General features: G+C 32.9%; 1 protein-coding gene across 1 annotated transcript in view; it reads left to right on the top strand.

Annotated features, from left to right (window-relative positions):
* The window catches only part of LOC129226939 (uncharacterized), a 156,814-nt gene that overhangs the window by 92,712 nt on the left and 45,864 nt on the right, over positions 1-18,238 (top strand). The window contains exons 5-6 of the mRNA XM_054861567.1: positions 4,212-4,403; positions 12,067-12,250. Coding sequence (XP_054717542.1) covers positions 4,212-4,403; positions 12,067-12,250 — 376 coding nt within the window. The remainder of the gene's footprint in view (positions 1-4,211; positions 4,404-12,066; positions 12,251-18,238) is intronic.

Here is an 18,238-nt window from a genome sequence, read left to right as displayed (position 1 = left end):
TAAAAGTTATTACTTCACGTTTTTAATTTAATTGCTAAAATTGAACTTTCAATAAAAAAAACTTTGTTTTTTGCGTTATACTATTTGCTGTCACCGCAGATTATAGAGGTTTTCTTTTCTTCAGACTTAACTGATTCTTTTATTTTATAACCAAGTTGTTTTCTTCTTTTATATATTTTGAAACTAATTAATTGCTTTTTTTTTCTTGCATTTCAAAGTTGTTTGTTACAAAAGCAATCCAAGATTTTTTTCGTTACATACTGAAATCATTTGAAATAGAGTTAACTTGTATACTTAAGTAAATATCTTAATTTTTTTATTGTTAAAATGCTGTATTCATTCATTAAAACCTATGTTCTTGATTAGAGAAAAGCTCCCTATGAATGGATGTCAAAAGGTTTCATCTGTTTTGCATAAATATGTCAATTAGTTATATAAGAATAACTACATTACTTCTATTCTTTCACTAGTACTTGTTATTCTTACAACAATTATTATAACTGTTTGAAAATTTAGTTCAAAATAATTTCAATTACTTTTAATTCTACCATAAATACACACATGTTTTTAAGGGTGTTTTTAATAGTTTCTTAAAATTCTTATGCAAAGTGGTTTCTGGAAGTAAAGTATTTTTTTTTTTTCAAATTTTCTATAATCTTTCCATGTAGAAAAATTTAATATACTGTGTTGTAGTTTTTTTTTTTTTCCAAAAAAAATTGTCTTGATGTTTTTTTTAAGCATTTTGTTAAAAAAGTAGCATTTTTTTAAAATATATCTCTAGTTCAACAACTTTACACAACTTAAAACGTTTAAAATACTGCATTTTATACAAACATACAATAGATTTCAATTAAAGCAAAGAAAGGAAACCATTATCATTGGTAACGTAAATCAGGGAAATTTGGTGAACTTAATCAGGGAAAAGTCAGGGAACTGTTTTTCACAGTTCCTGTCGCCACCCTGTTTCAGCGTAGCGCCCAAAGAATCGTTATGCGCAATGCCATCTGGTTCTCATTAAATTTCATATCCTAAATAAAATGGCAACTCAAAATGAAAGTTTTGCTATATGACTGAATTAAGAGTGTTTTCTGGCCAATTGTTGCGATTTTTTTTTTTTTTTTTTTTTGAATTTTCAGGTCTGCAATTATGTAAAGAGTTCCTTTAAAACACTCATTTTTTCAAGTGCCTCTAAAATCTGTTAAACGAAAAAGTGGAAGTTCTCCTTTTCAAGGAACGTAGTGCTCAGTTGTACTAATAAAGTAAAAAAAAATGAAAATTTTTGAAATTGAAATATTTGAGAAAAATCAAAAACAATATTTTTTTTTTCAAAAGACTATGGAAAAAAAGCTAAAGCACATATTTCAAAATGTTGCATATGTTTTTAAACAAGAAAAAAAATCTTTTTAAGTAAAACAAACCGCAACAAAATATGTTCTACCGTTCCTCAGACAATGTACTTTAAAAATTTTGACGAAAACTCCAAGTGAGAAAACATGACAGGACCGCTATCTTTGGCGGCCTGTATCTCAGTCCAGGAATTTTTTGGGTAAAAGAAAAAAAAACATACTCTTATTTTTTTTATGAATTTTAACATATGTTAAATTCAAAAAAATCCGAGACCATCATGTTAAAGCCCTTGTTGAATCGACATGGATGCTACCTTCAACATTTTTCATTATGTTAAGATTATAGTTATTTTGAAGTTTGGAATAATTTTGTGACGTTTTTCAACACGATCATTACTTCTTTAATAATGTTTTCATGATTTTTAATGACTTGTATAGGTAAAACCTGATCATGAAAAAATCCTGCTTTGAACACAACGCCAAAAGTTCATGATTGATTTTTTAAAATATTGGTACTTGCTCATTTTTGTGTAAATAATAAATTTTGTAAATCAATAAGCACTTAAAACTTAAATTTTCCATTTGTTTTCGGAATAGAACATAATACTCGTAGGAATGCCTCCCTTTATAGTACACAATTAAAAACTGCTTTTCAATCAATTCTCAACCGTTAGGGGAAAGCTTACCAGCAATTCTCCAAATTTTTATAGCCCTGGGCAGGGTAGCCAGGTTTGGCTAACATTGGCCATTTTGGCTATTTTTTATCAGAAAAATTCAAAAGCAGTAGAGAGAGACAAACCGATCTGCATTTTGCATAATAGTTATCACATACAACTTGATTTATACTAAGTCATATAAAATTTATTGATCAGAAGTTTTAAAAAGAACATTTTAGCAATTATTTAAACGACAGACTTAGAAAAATATCAAAGGATTTAAATCCAGAATCAATAAATCTCTCGTATAAAAATGCAGGAAATATCTTAAAAGTATTTTAGCATAGTTGTAATTGAAGATTTCGAATATGTCTGGAAGAGAGAGCGGTTTTCCTGCTGATAAGCTATTTTTGGCTGATTTCACGAAGCGGTTTGGCTATTTTCCGGTTCATCCGAGGAGCAACCAGAAAGCTGCTTTGAGGGTTAAAGTGTTCATTCTCATTTCAAACTATATTGTCAGAAATAGGAATGTGTTTAACCTTTTATGACCCTAATTTCTTTAAATTTAGAAAAGTTTCCAATTTCACTACATATTTTTATACATTAGAAATAACTCATATTGAATTTATTTAAGAAAAAGTTTTATTGTACTAGAGTTTAAAATTGGGACTTAAAAAATAGCCCTAATTTGCTCAATTTAATTTTCACTGAGCAATATTTTTAAATGGACTTTAAAGTCCCATGGAGTCATAAAGCAGAGTTGTCCTATTTTGTCCACCCCGGAAAAAACCTGGAAAAAACTTTCCCGGACAAAATGTCATTTTGTCCACTTTTTCTGTAAACTGAAAGTTTTTAGTTAAAAATTTGAAGTTTGAAAATAATAGATAATTATATAGATTCTTCCTATTCAAGTACTATTTTAATATAAAAATAGCATACATAAATATGTATATAAAAAATTGATTGAAAAATATTTTAAAGTGAAAATGAAAAGTTGAAGTTTATGTAAATGTGTAGATAAATCAAATGAGTATTAATAAGTTATAATGCATGTAATAGCATTTATAGAAACAAACACATCAGCTGTGCATTTTAAGATGTTTATCTATGATGTGGAGGTTTATTGCCCATAATAAATGTATTTATAAAATTAAAAAGTAGAAATAAAAAGTTTTTAAAGGTTGTTTCTCAAAACATTAAAATCATAGTTTAAAAAAAAGGAAAAACTACTTGATATTAATAAAGGAAATGTTGACATGAAGTGAAATCTGTTTTTGTAATACAAATATGATGATTTGCAACAGGATCTGAACCCAGCTAGGCTGCTCCTAGTCAATTTATTAGTCCCCAATGAAGATTATTGGTCATTTTAAAGCTATCTACCCCCTTCTCATTACAGCCTCTTTCGGTACACTGTTCTGAATACCCACAACCTTACAAAAGTAGTAATTAGTATAACATTAACATATCCATAAAAACATAAATATTTTGCCATGGGGTGACATCAATAAAAACTCGAAAAATTTAACAGTAAAATGTTTTCAGTTTGTAAATCTTCGTTTTGTAAGTATGTCTCCAAGCATTTCTTTTGACTCTTCTATTAAATTTTAATTCTACTATTGTAATATATAATAGTGTAATCATGCCCAATAACTTATGCACATTGTTAAATTTTATTACTTTTAAGTAAATCATGATCTAAAATTAGTTGCACCCTATGTGTAATTTAAAAATTTTTTGGATTTATTAAATTCTAAAGTTAACAATCATTCTATTTTAATTAAATGATTAATTCATAATACATAATGTTTTTCAATTATATACTAATTTTACTACACCATAACAATAAATTTATGTGTGGATAATCAGTTGATTTTTCATTTCTTCCAGTTTTGTCCATTTTGTCCAGTTTTGTCCAATTTCTTCCGGCGTCTCAAACTTTTACAAAAAAGTGGACAAAATAGCAATCCTGTCATAAAGAGTTAAAGAACTTACTGCCCAAAGACATTCAGTTTTCGTAAATATCAATGCATTTAAAAATAAAAAAGGCATGTTACCCTAAAGAGACATTGATATTCTTGAACGATCACAAAAGTTACGACGAAATTACTACTTTGAAATTTTGTAGACACCTTACGAGTTGTTTGTTTGCAAGTTGCTTATCTAATTTTTGTGTGTAAAATTAAACTTTTTTATTTGTACTTTCCAGAATGAGAGAACTGAAGTAAAGCAGAAATGGGCTTCTCGATTACTTGGGAAATTAAGAAAGGACATAACGCAAGAATGTCGAGAAGATTTTGTCTTAGGCATCACAGGCAAAAAGAGAGTTAGCTGTGTCCTCAGCAATCCAGATCAGAAAGGGAAGATGAGGAGAATAGACTGCCTCAGGCAAGCAGATAAGGTAAAGGTGAAACTTTAAACACCAGTACATTTGAACATTAAATGTTTAAATTCTTTGGATAGTAGAAGTGAGATAACAATTATCTCACACGAAATTGCTAATTATATTTCACAAACATGCAGGGAAAGTGAAAGAAGCTCAGTCTCATTTCAGAGCTGCTTTCTGCGGAAGTTTTCTTTACATAACATTAAGTCATTAATGCTAATGCTACAAATATTACTTCCCAAATAGGCTCTTCAAAATTCATTTTAATATGTCTATTGCCTGCTCCTTTCCTCTTCACATTGAAATCTAAAAATGATGGTTGCATTACAATTCCAAGGGTGCTGCCCCTCCCCCTTGCCCTAAGAGCAAGAGTGATCATGTAAAAAAATAAAAGATTCTGTTACAAAACCATGAGTTCACCTGATTAGTGTATTATTCAGGAACAGCACAATTGCAGAAAAGTATTTCAAAGCTCTCTCAGCCGAAAATCAACGCCTTTTTTACAAAGGAGTTTAAGTTTGTTTTTCCTAACAGAAATTAATTCGACTTTCTTTGTCCTAATTAGTTATAATTTTTCACTTTCTTGCGTATTATGCACACACTTTTATTTTTTGCGTTGCCCAAATATTATTTTACAACCTTACTTTCCATTAAACTCTTATCCTATGCTATGCTTAGGTATTACAGCAATCCCCCCACTGCATCAATCTCCTCCCTTTTTTTGTGAAAGCATGCCATTATAGAAAACCTTTAACTTCAGTTTGTTAGACAATGTTATCAAAGGACTCTTGCAGGAAAACTTAGTTATGTGACAAAAACTGATGTCTGTTTATGAAATAACAGGAAAAATTAGTGTGAAAAATCTCATATTGATAAAGCAGAGTAAAATAAACAGTGTGAACTTGTTAAATGTAATTATAGTACAATCTTGTTTAGCCAGACTAACTTAGGCCAAAGGCAATCAGGATGATCGAAAATCCGAATTGTCCGGGTAGCATAGCAAAGTACAATTTCCGGTAACAAGCAAAGCAAATCTTTAAATAAGCAGGCCTACCGTTCTTTAGGAAAAAAACATATTTTGCGACTAAACTACAAAGACTTATATAAAATACATTAAAGAGTATCAAAACAATTTTTCGCACAATTTGGCCCACTATCTTCTGGTTCAAACATGTGTGTCATTTAAATAAAGCATGGTCAATCTGAAGCTGTATAATTATATTTCAGCTGCTGTGGTGATTTTATTGTAACATAACTCATTGTACTAACTATTATGCAAGAGCTATATATTTAATCAAAATAAAAGGCGAATGTTTGACCTAATTCTAGTTACGTTCTTAGCTAGCATATTTTCAAATTATCTATGCAAAGATATTTATTTTTTAATCTATACAAGTTTGATTCCGATAAACGAGGCTCTACTGTACCTCAAACTAAGGCTGTGGTGGCCTGGTCCGTAAGGCATCAGACTTGTGACCGCTGACTTCCAACAGCTAGGTTAGATCCTATCTGTTCGAAGATCCACCCTCTTCATTAATAGTGACGGGGGACGTTATATATGCCCATGGTCACAAAGTCCTCCAAGCCAAATGATAGTTCTGGAGGTGCTGAACCAGGGATTGCTCGGTTTCTGGTCTGGATCAAAAAATCAGAGCCGTCTTCAGGGTCCCATCCAATTTGTTAAATGACAAACAGTGGTAGGTACAGGGGACCCTCGTGTGAAGTCATGTACCTCAAACTATGTAGGTAGACTGTTCAATAAGTAATAAGACTAATTTTGCTGCCGCAAAATCACACATCAGAATGTTAATGTCTTTGGCATCAAAAATGTATGTTGTCTGTGTAGTGTCTTAATGCTATTAACTTTAACTGTGACTGTATGAGAATGTAAACTGGATCGAGATCTAACTGTAACGGTGAATGAAAAGGCTTTCACCTTTTGTTAAGATGTATGTAATTTTGTGTGCTTGTGCCAGTAAAGTATGTGTTGTTCGTAAGCGGTTTCGATGTTCGTTACTTAAGTAAACCCACGCACCACCTTCCAACTAAGATGAATAAGGAAGGATACAACAACTGGCGACGATGTTTGAGAGTATAAAGAGTGCGAAATCAAGTAAGGATTAGGTTTATTAAACTGAAGACAGCTCAAGGTAGGAATTATTAATTCTGATATATTTCTAATTGAAAAAAAATCTGTCATGGAGCAACTAGTTCAGCAATTAATTGAGCAAAATAAAATGCTTATGGAAGCTTTACAAACGAAAGAACAACCAGATTCAAAATCGAAAGTAACTGGTGTTCAGTTTGATAAATATGACGAAACGTCAGAATCATTTGATTCATTTATTGAGCGAAGCATTTTTAGATATTCAGAATGTTGCGGAAATTAAAAGAGGTAAAACCTTGATTTCTAGCCTATCGGCTAAGTTGTATAATTTGCTAAAAAATTTGCTTGCTCCAGAAAATCCTGCTGAAAAAGATTTCGATACTCTTATTGATATTCTTAAGGAACATCTAAATCCTAAACCGCTCATAATTCCAAGCAGACATATGTTCTTAAACAGAAAACAACAGGAAGGGGAAAGCATAAGTGCTTACATAGCGGAATTAAGATCGCTAGCGGTACCTTGTAATTATGATAAAAACATGTTAAATACAATGCTCCGAGACGTTTTCGTAAGTGGGTTACGGGATAGAACAACCTTAGATAGACTGTTCGAAGAAGATGATTTGGAATTATCTAAAACATTAGCTATTGCTTCGGCTATGGAAAAAGCTTCTCAAAGCTCAAATGCTATTATTGGTACGAAATTGAACGTAATACATTCAATTAAAAGTTATACGAAACAGCCCGTAAACAAAACGAAAGTTCAAAACTCGGCAGTGAAAATTGAAAAACCGTGCTATAGATGCCTTTCGAAGGATCATTCTCCGAATTTATGCAAATTTAAGACTGCAAAATGTCTTTTTTGTGGGAAAATAGGGCATATTAAAGTAGCTTGTTTTGCTGCCCAGAGAACACCCAAAACCAAAAAGAATTTTGTAAAACAGAAGCAAGTGGGGGAAAACAATATAAATAGCGTACCCATGTACGAAGTGACATTAAAGTCAAACTTAAAGGAGGAACCAAAACAACCTCCAATAATGATTTCGGTTTCCATTGATGATACACCAGTGCAGATGGAACTGGACACAGGGGGAACTGTATCAGTCATGAGCTAAAAAAAATTCCGAAAATTTCTGGAAAGGAACTTTCTCCTACTAATTTAGTTTTTAAGACGTACAATGGAAATTCTCTTGTACCTCTGGGATACGTAACAGTAGATGTTAAATATCATAATCAGCAACAGGAATTAAATCTTTACCTAGTAGAACAAGATTTAGACACGATCTTTGGTCGAGAATGGTTACAAAAAATTAATATTGACTGGGCAGGCATCAAACATGTCAAAACAACTGGAGCTGAAAATGATCGTTTAAAATTACTTTTTAACAAGTATGCAGATATTTTTGATAATTCGAGTGTTGGGAAAATAAAGAATTATAAATGCAAATTAGAGCTGCAGCCGGATGCAAAACCTATTTTTTGCAGACAACGCGTTGTACCTTTCGCTCTTAAGAATAAAGTGGAAGAAGAAATCGATAGACTTGAGAGGGAAGGCATTATAGAAAAAACAGAAACAAGTGACTGGGCGACCCCAATAGTACCAATTGTTAAGGCAGATGGCAGCATACGGTTATGTGCTGATTATTCAGTCACGCTGAATAAAAATCTTAAAGTCCAGCAATACCCCTTGCCGCGAGTAGAGGAAATTTTTTCATCACTCAGTGGGGGTAGAGTTTTTTCTAAAATTGACTTTAGTCAAGCTTATCTGCAGATGGAAATGCACGAAGATAGTCAAAAACTCCTCACAATAAGCACTCACAAAGGCCTCTACATTTGTAAACGTTTAATGTGTGGGGTGAATGCCGCACCAGCGGTATGGCAGCGCTACATTGAATCTGTATTTAAGGATTTAGATGGGGTAGAAGTATTTTTTGATGATGCTCGCATTGCTACGCCCAATATAGAAACCCATTGCCAAAAGTTAGAAAAATTCTTTGAAAGATGTCGGCTTCATGGCCTAAAGTTAAATAATAAAAAAAGCAAATTTTTTCAAAGTGAAATACAATTCCTCGGGTTCAAAATCAATGCTCAGGGCTTGTCAAAAACAGATGACAAAATTTTAGCTATTATGAAGGCAAAAACTCCCCAAAATGTTAAAGAGATTCAGTCGTTTATGGGACTTGTAAATTTTTATGGTCGATTCTCGAAAGATATTGCAACATTGGCATATCCGTTGCATCAATTGACCCGTAAGGGGGTTCAATGGAATTGGGATGCGGAATGTTCTGAAGCATTCGATAAAATCAAGAAAGAAATATGTTCGGACAGAGTCCTTGCTCATTACGATCCTAGTTTACCAGTTATCTTGTCAACAGATGCTTCACCTGTTGGCTTAGGCGCCGTCCTTGCGCACCAATTTCCCGACGGATCTGAACATCCTATTGCATTTGCATCTCGAACATTGACCCCAACGGAGCAGCGATATTCTCAAATAGATAAGGAAGCCTTGGGAATTATTTGGGGAATAAAAAAATTTTATTTATACTTAAAAGGTAGAAGATTTACTCTGGTCACTGATCATAAACCTCTTGTTGCCATATTTAGTTGCAAAAAAGGTCTTCCTGTATTGTCAGCAACAAGATTATTGCATTATGCATTATTTTTACAAGCGTACCAATTTGACATTATATATCGGAACACTGCTGAGCATGGTAATGCAGACTTCTTATCACGACTTCCTTTAAAATCAGAAGATTTAGATCTGAGAGATGAAATATCTATGTTTCAAATGTGCCAAATTGAGACTTTGCCAATTACTTCAAAGGATCTTGCTAGAGAATCCAAGCTTGATGAAGAGCTAAAGCCCATCTATCATGCCTTAAAATCAGGGAAACATGTAAGAGGGAAGGGAGATGACACTGCCCAGTTTGCTGTAGAAGATGAATGCATCTTACGTGGATCCAGGGTGTGCATTCCAAAATGCTACCAAAGAAGAGTACTTGAAGATCTCCACACAGGCCATCTGGGTATGGTGAAAATGAAGGGTATAGCCCGCTCATACATCTATTGGAAGAATATTGATAAGGATATTGAAGAGATGGTAAGAAGCTGCACAGAATGTGCAAAGCATAAAGCTGATCCCCCAAAAGTTAAAACACTCTACTGGGAATATCCAAGTGCACCCTGGGAGAGAATTCATGTAGACTTTGCGGGGCCAATCTTCGAACACATGTTATTTATCGTAGTGGACGCGTACTCCAAATGGCTTGAAGTATTTCCTATGAAGAAAATTACTTCTGCAAACACCAACGAATGCCTAAGAGAGTGTTTTTCGAGATATGGGTTACCCATTACCCTTGTCAGTGATAATGGACCGCAGCTTAAATCAGAAGAGTTTGAAAAATTCCTGAAATGCAATGGTATTGTACATAAAACTTGTGCTCCTTATAAGCCATCTAGTAATGGTCAGGCAGAGAGGTATGTATATACCGTTAAACAATCGCTAAGGGCGATGTCTGACTTCCCAGGTTCCCTTCGTCAAAAAATAAACACGTTTTTAATGCAATATCGCAAAGTTCCAAACATGACTACCCAACAAAGCCCATCATTCATGTTTATGAAGAGAGAGATAAGGACATTAATTGATCTGCTCATACCCGATGTTCGACACCAGATAGATCTAAGACGAAAAAAAGATATTTGTTTCAGAGATCAATTTTTCAATACCGGTGATCGAGTCGCTGTACGGAATTATCGCCAAGGAGATAGAAGGTGGAAATTCGGTACAGTCGTCAGTAGAGATGGTCACCTGCATTACACCATAGATGTTAACGGACAGTTATGGAAGAGACACATCGACCAGATACGCAACACTGCAGTATCCGAGTCCGAGACGTCACACAGTACAGTCCCTAGATACAGGGTACAGGAATCGTCCACGGTTCAATCCAAGCCAAATAGGGAGTCCGTTTGCGAGGCTTCCCGAGATTCTGATGAACCCGCTAGCTCCAATGTTTGTCCAAACTCACCTGTGGTGTACCCCGATCCAAAAAGTCCATCCAGAAAGACAATAATGCCTACAGCTGCTCCAGATCCTAAGCCCTTGCCAGCTGCTGAACTAACTCCAGTGCTTCGACGGTCAACTCGAATCAGAAAACCTCCAAAGAGACTTGATCTGTAGTTATAAGGACTTTGGGGGGAGGGATGTAGTGTCTTAATGCTATTAACTTTAACTGTGACTGTATGAGAATGTAAACTGGATCGAGATCTAACTGTAACGGAGAATGAAAAGGCTTTCACCTTTTGTTAAGATGTATGTAATTTTGTGTGCTTGTGCCAGTAAAGTATGTGTTGTTCGTAAGCGGTTTCGATGTTCGTTACTTAAGTAAACCCACGCACCACCTTCCAACTAAGATGAATAAGGAAGGATACAACAGTCTGTATTAACAAAAGCTATGGATAGTTGGTGACTCGTGTTCATGAGTATCACGCGATTGAATTGAAGCATGTTGGCGAGCGCCTACAAGAAATAAGACTTATTTTTCTACTGCGAAACCACTCATCAGAACGTTAATTTCTGTGGCTTGAAAAATGTCTGTTGCCTGTATTAACAAAAGCTACCGGTAGTTGGCGTGTACAGACTCATGTTTCTGAGTATCACGTGATTGAGTTAAAGCCTGTAGGCGGGGGCCTACCAGACGCAGACAGTTGTCAAAACGGAAGCGACGTTGCAACAAAGTTATGTGATTAAAGTTTGTTTTCGTCTGCAAAAATCGGCATCAGAGATCTGTGATATGATACGTGAAGTCCTCAATGATGAAGCAAAGTTTAGAGTTAATACTTTTTGCTGCATAAAACTTTTAAGGAAGGCAGGCAAAATGTGGAAGATATTGAACGTGAGGGACAACCTTCAATGTCCATCACAGAGACAAGGATTAATACTGCTGCTATGATCATCAAGGGGAATCACCGAATTATTTTACATCAGTGATTTCTGGCTGTTTCCTTAACTTAAGAAACGAGACAAGCATTTTGAAAGCAAAAAGCATGTCTAAACCCTGCGGAGGCGGTTTTGAATAAGCTCTCACAAACTTAACATTCACGAGTTTTTAAGAAGTGGACAGAATGTTGGAACAAATGGCATTTAGTTCTTCAGAAGTTATTCTTAAAAACACCATGTAAATTATGTCCATTAAAGTTGTTCTGTATTTTTTATAAATTTAGTCTTATTACTTATTGAACAGCCCTCGTATAACACCCTGATGACTTGCTAGAACTTTTTGTATCGTTATGAAAGTTATCTCTTTTTTCAACATTTAAAAATATGTTTATATGCTATTTATTACTATTGCAAATATGTTCTAGATGTAAATGACCTGTTGAAAAATTCATGGCAATAGGATAAATTAGTTTTAAGACAGGCACACACACACACACAATAGTAATCCTCTAAAATTCGGAAGAGCTCAAAATTCCAAATGGCTTAAGTTTTCCAGATTTCAGGCTTTGTGTTCTAGATTAATTCATTCTTTTAATTTGCAATCTCAAAATCTTTCTATTTGCTCTTTTCAGGTCTGGCGATTGGACCTGGTTATGGTGATATTGTTTAAAGCTATTCCCTTAGAAAGCACTGATGGAGAGCGTCTGGAAAAGTCACCTGAGTGCCTCCATCCTAATCTTTGTGTTAATCCATACCACATCAACGTCTCCGTCCGAGAACTTGACTTGTATTTGGCCAATTTTATACTCAGCCATGGTAATTCTCATGTTTTGAATTAACATTTCATTTATTGTTCTTAACCTCTTTGAAACTAGAGTTTTTTTTTCCTCCTCCCTTTTAACCATTTGTCTGTTCAGTAGATGATGTCACTGTAATGAAGGTACAAAATATGACCTGTCAATTATTCCTTTATTTAAAACTAGTGGTACCCACACGGCCTTGCCTGTAGTAGAAAATTAAAAGGTCTTTTGATTCGCCTGTATATTTACAAATAATGTATGGTGAATTTCTCGCCAATTGATTTGACCATTATACAGTTCCACGTTATGATAACTTGGTAATTTACTCGTCCATCTTATGATAATTTTGCTCGGGAAAATGTTCTTAACATTGGAATAGAAAAAGAACTGCATCGAATTTTCGAAAAATCGCTTCGAGGTGCACACCCCCATGCTGTAAACTAACTTTGTGGCAAATTTCATGAAAATCGGCCGAACGATCTAGGCGCTATGCGCATCACAGAGATCCAGACATCCAGACAGGGAGACTTTCAGTTTTATTATTAGTTAAGATGTGACATTTACAATTAAACTGCTGCATCGCTAAAGTCCATTAAGTTTGAAGCTCAAGCAAAATAAGAACTTTATTTTTTTTAAACTTCTAATGATGTAATGTCCTTTTTTTTTGGTTTTAACAGGATTACAGGATTTTTTTGGAAACACTAAAAGAAGATCAATTTCATTTTTGAAAGTCCATGGAGATTTTATGATTTAATTATAGTGAATGTTTAATGTTCACATTTGTACCTAGTTCATGATTCATTAAATAATTAAGATTAACTTGTAATTTCATTTCCTTGTAAGTAGCTCCTATATGTAAATATTGTGTGAAAATCTTTACCTATTAAAAAAATACTATAGGTAAACAAACCTTGGCGTAAATGAATAATCAAATTATTTACTATGTGAGCTAAGGCATGATGTATATTATAAATAACCAAGAATAAAATCTTGTAAATTAATTTCCTCAATATAACTTTCTACAATAAATATATAAATAAAAGTGAAATTGAAATCTAGTATTCTAAGCATAGAAAGTATTTTGCAGTATCTACAAATGAATCACAAGTCTGATGTACTTTACACAACTTTAAAAATAAAAAATCTACACATATTTAGTTTAAAGATTAAAAAAAAGTTACAGATCATATAATAATTTACATATTGTATCAATGAGAACACTTACAATAGGATAAATAAGGTGAAAGAAAATCATTATAATTTTCATTGTAGACATTATTTCTCCTGGTTTGATGCATTCAAGAACAAATATTCTTTATTAAAAAAAGAAAAAAAATCATTTTAATTAAAAGTCTTGAATAAAAAGACAAGTTCTGAAGCCATTGACAGCCCTAGTGTATTTCTTGTTGACAGTACAAACCCAAATAATGAGAATATTCTTTTAACATATTTCAGTAATAAAGACTTTGTCATCAAAATTACTTTTTATTGACTCTAACACCATTCATGCAGAAGACTTCTTTTTTTATATTGGGATCAAAAAAGTGCTTTGAAAGGTGCCAAAGTTGCATTAAATTTTATTAGAGCATATAAGTTCACAGATATTTTCTGTTTTCAAAATTTTATGCATTTATTCTTGCTTTGACTGCATTGTCTAATGTAGATGTCAAAAAGTGTGCACATATTAGAACCTAAGCACTCTTGAACTTTAATTATTTTTTTTCTCTTGTCATATATTTCACAGGTTTGAGATTGAAATTCTCTACAGATTCCTTCAACGGCACATGGTTTATCTCTCTTAAGTAATCAAGCAAATTAGGTAGTTAAATGAACTTATATGCTTTGGGGCTATTTTAAAATGTAAAAGACAGAAAAAAAGAAAATAATTAAAAAATTAATGAAGACTACTAATTAACTTGGATTTTTTTCTCCATGTAGTTTTATGAAGACTTAGTTGATTAGATTGGTATATTAATGTGCCTAATAGGAAAAGTTGCATTGATTTAAAATGTTGCATTGATTAAAGAAAAAAAAAGAGTGAAGAGAAAAATTATTCAGCAAACTTGCATTACATAAAAAAAATAACTTTGCAAATTCGTTTATCTGTAACTTGTATCTAACACTTTGCTGGTTACTTTGCAGTAATTGGATTTTATGTGTTCAAATAATGTCTAAAATTTATGAAAATGTTTGGGTAAAAATGATTTAGTTTAAAAAAAAAACCATTAACTTCATTTAAACCAATGTGGTTTATACCAAACAACCCTGGTTGTTTTTTTCATTGTGTTTGTTAATCACATAGGTATAATCATTTCAACTCATCAGGTTTTTTTGATTATTTATTCAGAATAGTGCTTGTCAAGAATGTAGAACTTTTGCTTCCTCTCCAGTGTTCAAAATCTAAATTTCTTACTGGCTTAGTGCCAATTTGTATTTGGTCTTTTAAGATTTATATTGAGCAATCACGATTGCTTATTGCTTTCATTTGACTGTTTCTGGCGTCCTATCATTTTATCTTTCCACCGCCACCACCCTCCGCAACATCACCGTCCACCGGCCTCACGATGCTGCTCCTCTAGCGAAAACCGTCTCCCGGTTGCATCCATGTCCTACACACACACACACGCATACATACACAACTACACAAACACATACACACACACACAAACACATACACACACACGCACACACACATGCACACATACAAAAACACATACACACACGCATACATACAGACACCTACACATACACACACACACAAAAACATACACACAACTACCCACACATTCATGCCTGCACACAGACACAAACACATATGCCCACATACACATACCCCCCCCCCCACACACAGGCACATTCATACACACAATACCCACACTCTTAAGCCAGCACACAGACACAAACACACATGCCTACACACACATACCCCTACACACAAACACACATGCCCCCACACACAAACACACGCCTACATACACACACTCGTGATTGCGAAAAACATAATTTGAATTCAAGATGTCAAAATTCAAATTATTATTTTTTTCTTTTTTTTCATATTTTATTTTATTTCACAAACTTAGGTGACTTGTGTGCTTAAACAGAAAATTCCCTTTCCCAGCATATTTCTTAAGTTATCTATATTATTTCAAAAATACAGCTTTTATTTATTTTTTAATGAGAAAAGTGCATTTTTTTAATACATGTCAATCATTTGTACATATCATTAAAACAAACAGTGATGAAATCAATTTGTATTTGACGATACATTTACCCTGTTTTTTGTGTGTTTTATCTGCATCTACAACATCTCTGTTGTCAAATAGGCAATCTGTTAAGCCAAATTTTTAGATTTTGAAACAAATCTAAAATTTTGATTCACTAGCTACAAGTTACTGCCCATTAAGCCTGGACTATGGAAGAACTACAATCATACATGTTAGCCTGGTTTTGACATCCAGAGACTGCAGTTTCATCTTCCTGTGCCTAGAGCTTCGATTATTGACTATTCTAAAGTGATGAGTATAAAAAGGACAAAACATCAGTCTCTAGAATTCAGAACAGGGTTTTCAGTGTATGCTTTTCATGATTCATGTTTAAAAATTTTTGTTCCTTATCAATACCACACAAAATTAAGTTAGGATTCAGAATTTAGCTAGTTTTGAATCTTTCATAAACTTTTAAAAATTCTGAGAATGATCTAAAAAAGAAGCAGTTTACCTCGTGTACATAGTATAAAATGAGTCTCCAAAAAGTGTCTGTTTGTTTAAACTCACAAAATTGAAGAACTACCCGGGCGAGTTCGATGAAATTTACCAGTACGTTTCTTTAAGCTTGGAAAAGGTTTGCAGACCAGTTCGAAAAAAAATTTCGAATGGTTTTTATTCTAATTTATACCCAGTTTTCGCATAATTTCCCAAAAATGAGGGTGAAAATTATCCGCAGATATTGATATTATCATTATCTATCATTGGAAAAGACAGATTTTTCTACATTTTATGCAATTTGTTCGAATTCTCTACCTTAATTACGGTGGTAGTTATTCACATTTTTACTTCGAATTTTTCAAGGCTTCGCTGGATTTCAGGCTTTAATTTCTTCATTAAAACTATCAATAAAAAGTCAACAAATTATCCCAGGGTTTTTTCATGACATTGGAATGAGCAACTTTTTTTACTCCAGATCTAACTTGACTTATTGTCAAAGATCCAAGCTTCTATCTCAATTAGAAAAAATGTTATATCCTGGATTAAGAAAATTTCTTCTCCATTCAAGTTATTAACATTTTATTTTGTGTTGTTATATTTATGTCGTAGCTCCTTCGTTTGTTTTTTTTTTCTCATTTTAAATTCTTAAAAGTATTTTATTTTATAGGGATCCACGGCCCTGATATGTTGAACAGGGGTAATAATGCCTTTTGATTCAGGGCAATTCCAGGTGTAACAAAATGACATTTAAAAAATAAAAAGTAAACAAAAGTTTATGTGATTAGAATGAAATTAGACCTTTTTCAAACTCTACCTAAACTGCTACAAATTTCAGTGCCTGTTTTCATTTTCCTGCCTGTAGGTCTTTCCACAATGGATAAAAATATTTTTAAAAGCAAATTTACTCTAATTTATAGACTTTTGCATTTATGTTATTCTAAACTTACTTTTGAATTTTATTTGTTTATTTATTTTTTTTATTATTGTCTGTTTTTAATGTTAGTTATAAGATACCTATAGCCTTCAGACTTGATTGAGTGCAAAAAAAAAAAAAAAAATCTGCTTTAAAGAAACAAAGTTTAAGTTTTTACTATCCATCTTTGAGTTTAAAGTAATTTAAAAAATGTCTTATATCAATAAACTCAACCTATTTTTCTTAAACCAATGCAAAATCCTATTTTTTTTTTTTTTTTTTTTTTTTTTTTTTTGTATCATTAACTAAAACAAAATGTAGGAAAAATATTCAGCATTTGAACCAGTGGAAAAATGCCTTTAAAAAAAAAAAGGAAAATTTTTTTTCTTTGTTAACAAAGAGGACCTGTGAACTTAGAAATATATTTTAAAACATAATTCAACTTGACTTTCCTTTTCACAGCTGATGAAAAAAAAAGAAAAATTTACCCTGCCTACATCATGCTCAGTCTATTTTAGATTTACAAGGGATGGAAAGTATCCAATATACCATGCTTTGTCTAAAAATAGCTTACTTCCCTGTCTCTTTCATGTACACAAAGTAGAGGTTAAGCATTAGTAACTCTAAAGCTGTTTTTCTCCCAGTGTAAAGATGTTTTCTTAATAACTTTTGAAAAAAAAAGAGGAAAAGTGTTTAAAAAAATTTACTTTAAAACAGTGTTCTTTCTGAAATTATTGTGTCCAGAAATAGGGTACAGTTTTTTTTTCCTTCAGAAATTGTCGGTATTGTCATGAGTTTAAATAGATGGATCTTTTGTAGTTGTTTTGGAATAACAATAAGAGGTTGGGGTGCCTTGATGGGAGGTCACTGTAACCTCCTTAAAATTTCTTATTATTTTTAATAGTACCTAACATTCTTTCTTATTGATGTGGGTATGTTATGTGTGCTCTATCATATTTTATTATTTGGTAGAATTCAAAATTTCATTCTTTAAATTGAAAATTTCGCCTATCCCGAAAAATAAGTTTGGGGTGCCCAATTAAGTGACATTACCACTATTTGACATCCTTTTTTTTTTCAATCAGCTCCAGAAATGTTAATTAAATGTTCTAAATTAGAGCAATGAGCTAGCAGAGACCTCTAATCCATGATGTTATCGAAACTTATTAGAAAAATTCATTTCCTACTGTTTGATACTGATAAACCTATCAAATTAGTGAGAGCGATATCTGTACCTTAGAGCCAGAGGAGCATAAGTCACATTATGATGATTTTTTCCGTAGAGAGGAAAAACTTTTTTCTGGCCCTTGCAAAGGATGTTACACACGCTCTTTTAACCCTGGTAAAAAAAGCAAAAGGATTTTTTTTAAAGAATTACGTTCACATG

The sequence above is a fragment of the Uloborus diversus genome, chromosome 7 (genome assembly GCF_026930045.1).
Source record: "Uloborus diversus isolate 005 chromosome 7, Udiv.v.3.1, whole genome shotgun sequence".
NCBI classification, from domain to species: domain Eukaryota; kingdom Metazoa; phylum Arthropoda; class Arachnida; order Araneae; family Uloboridae; genus Uloborus; species Uloborus diversus.
Note: the sequence above shows the minus strand (reverse complement) of the source record. Positions and strands in the feature narration are given on the sequence as shown.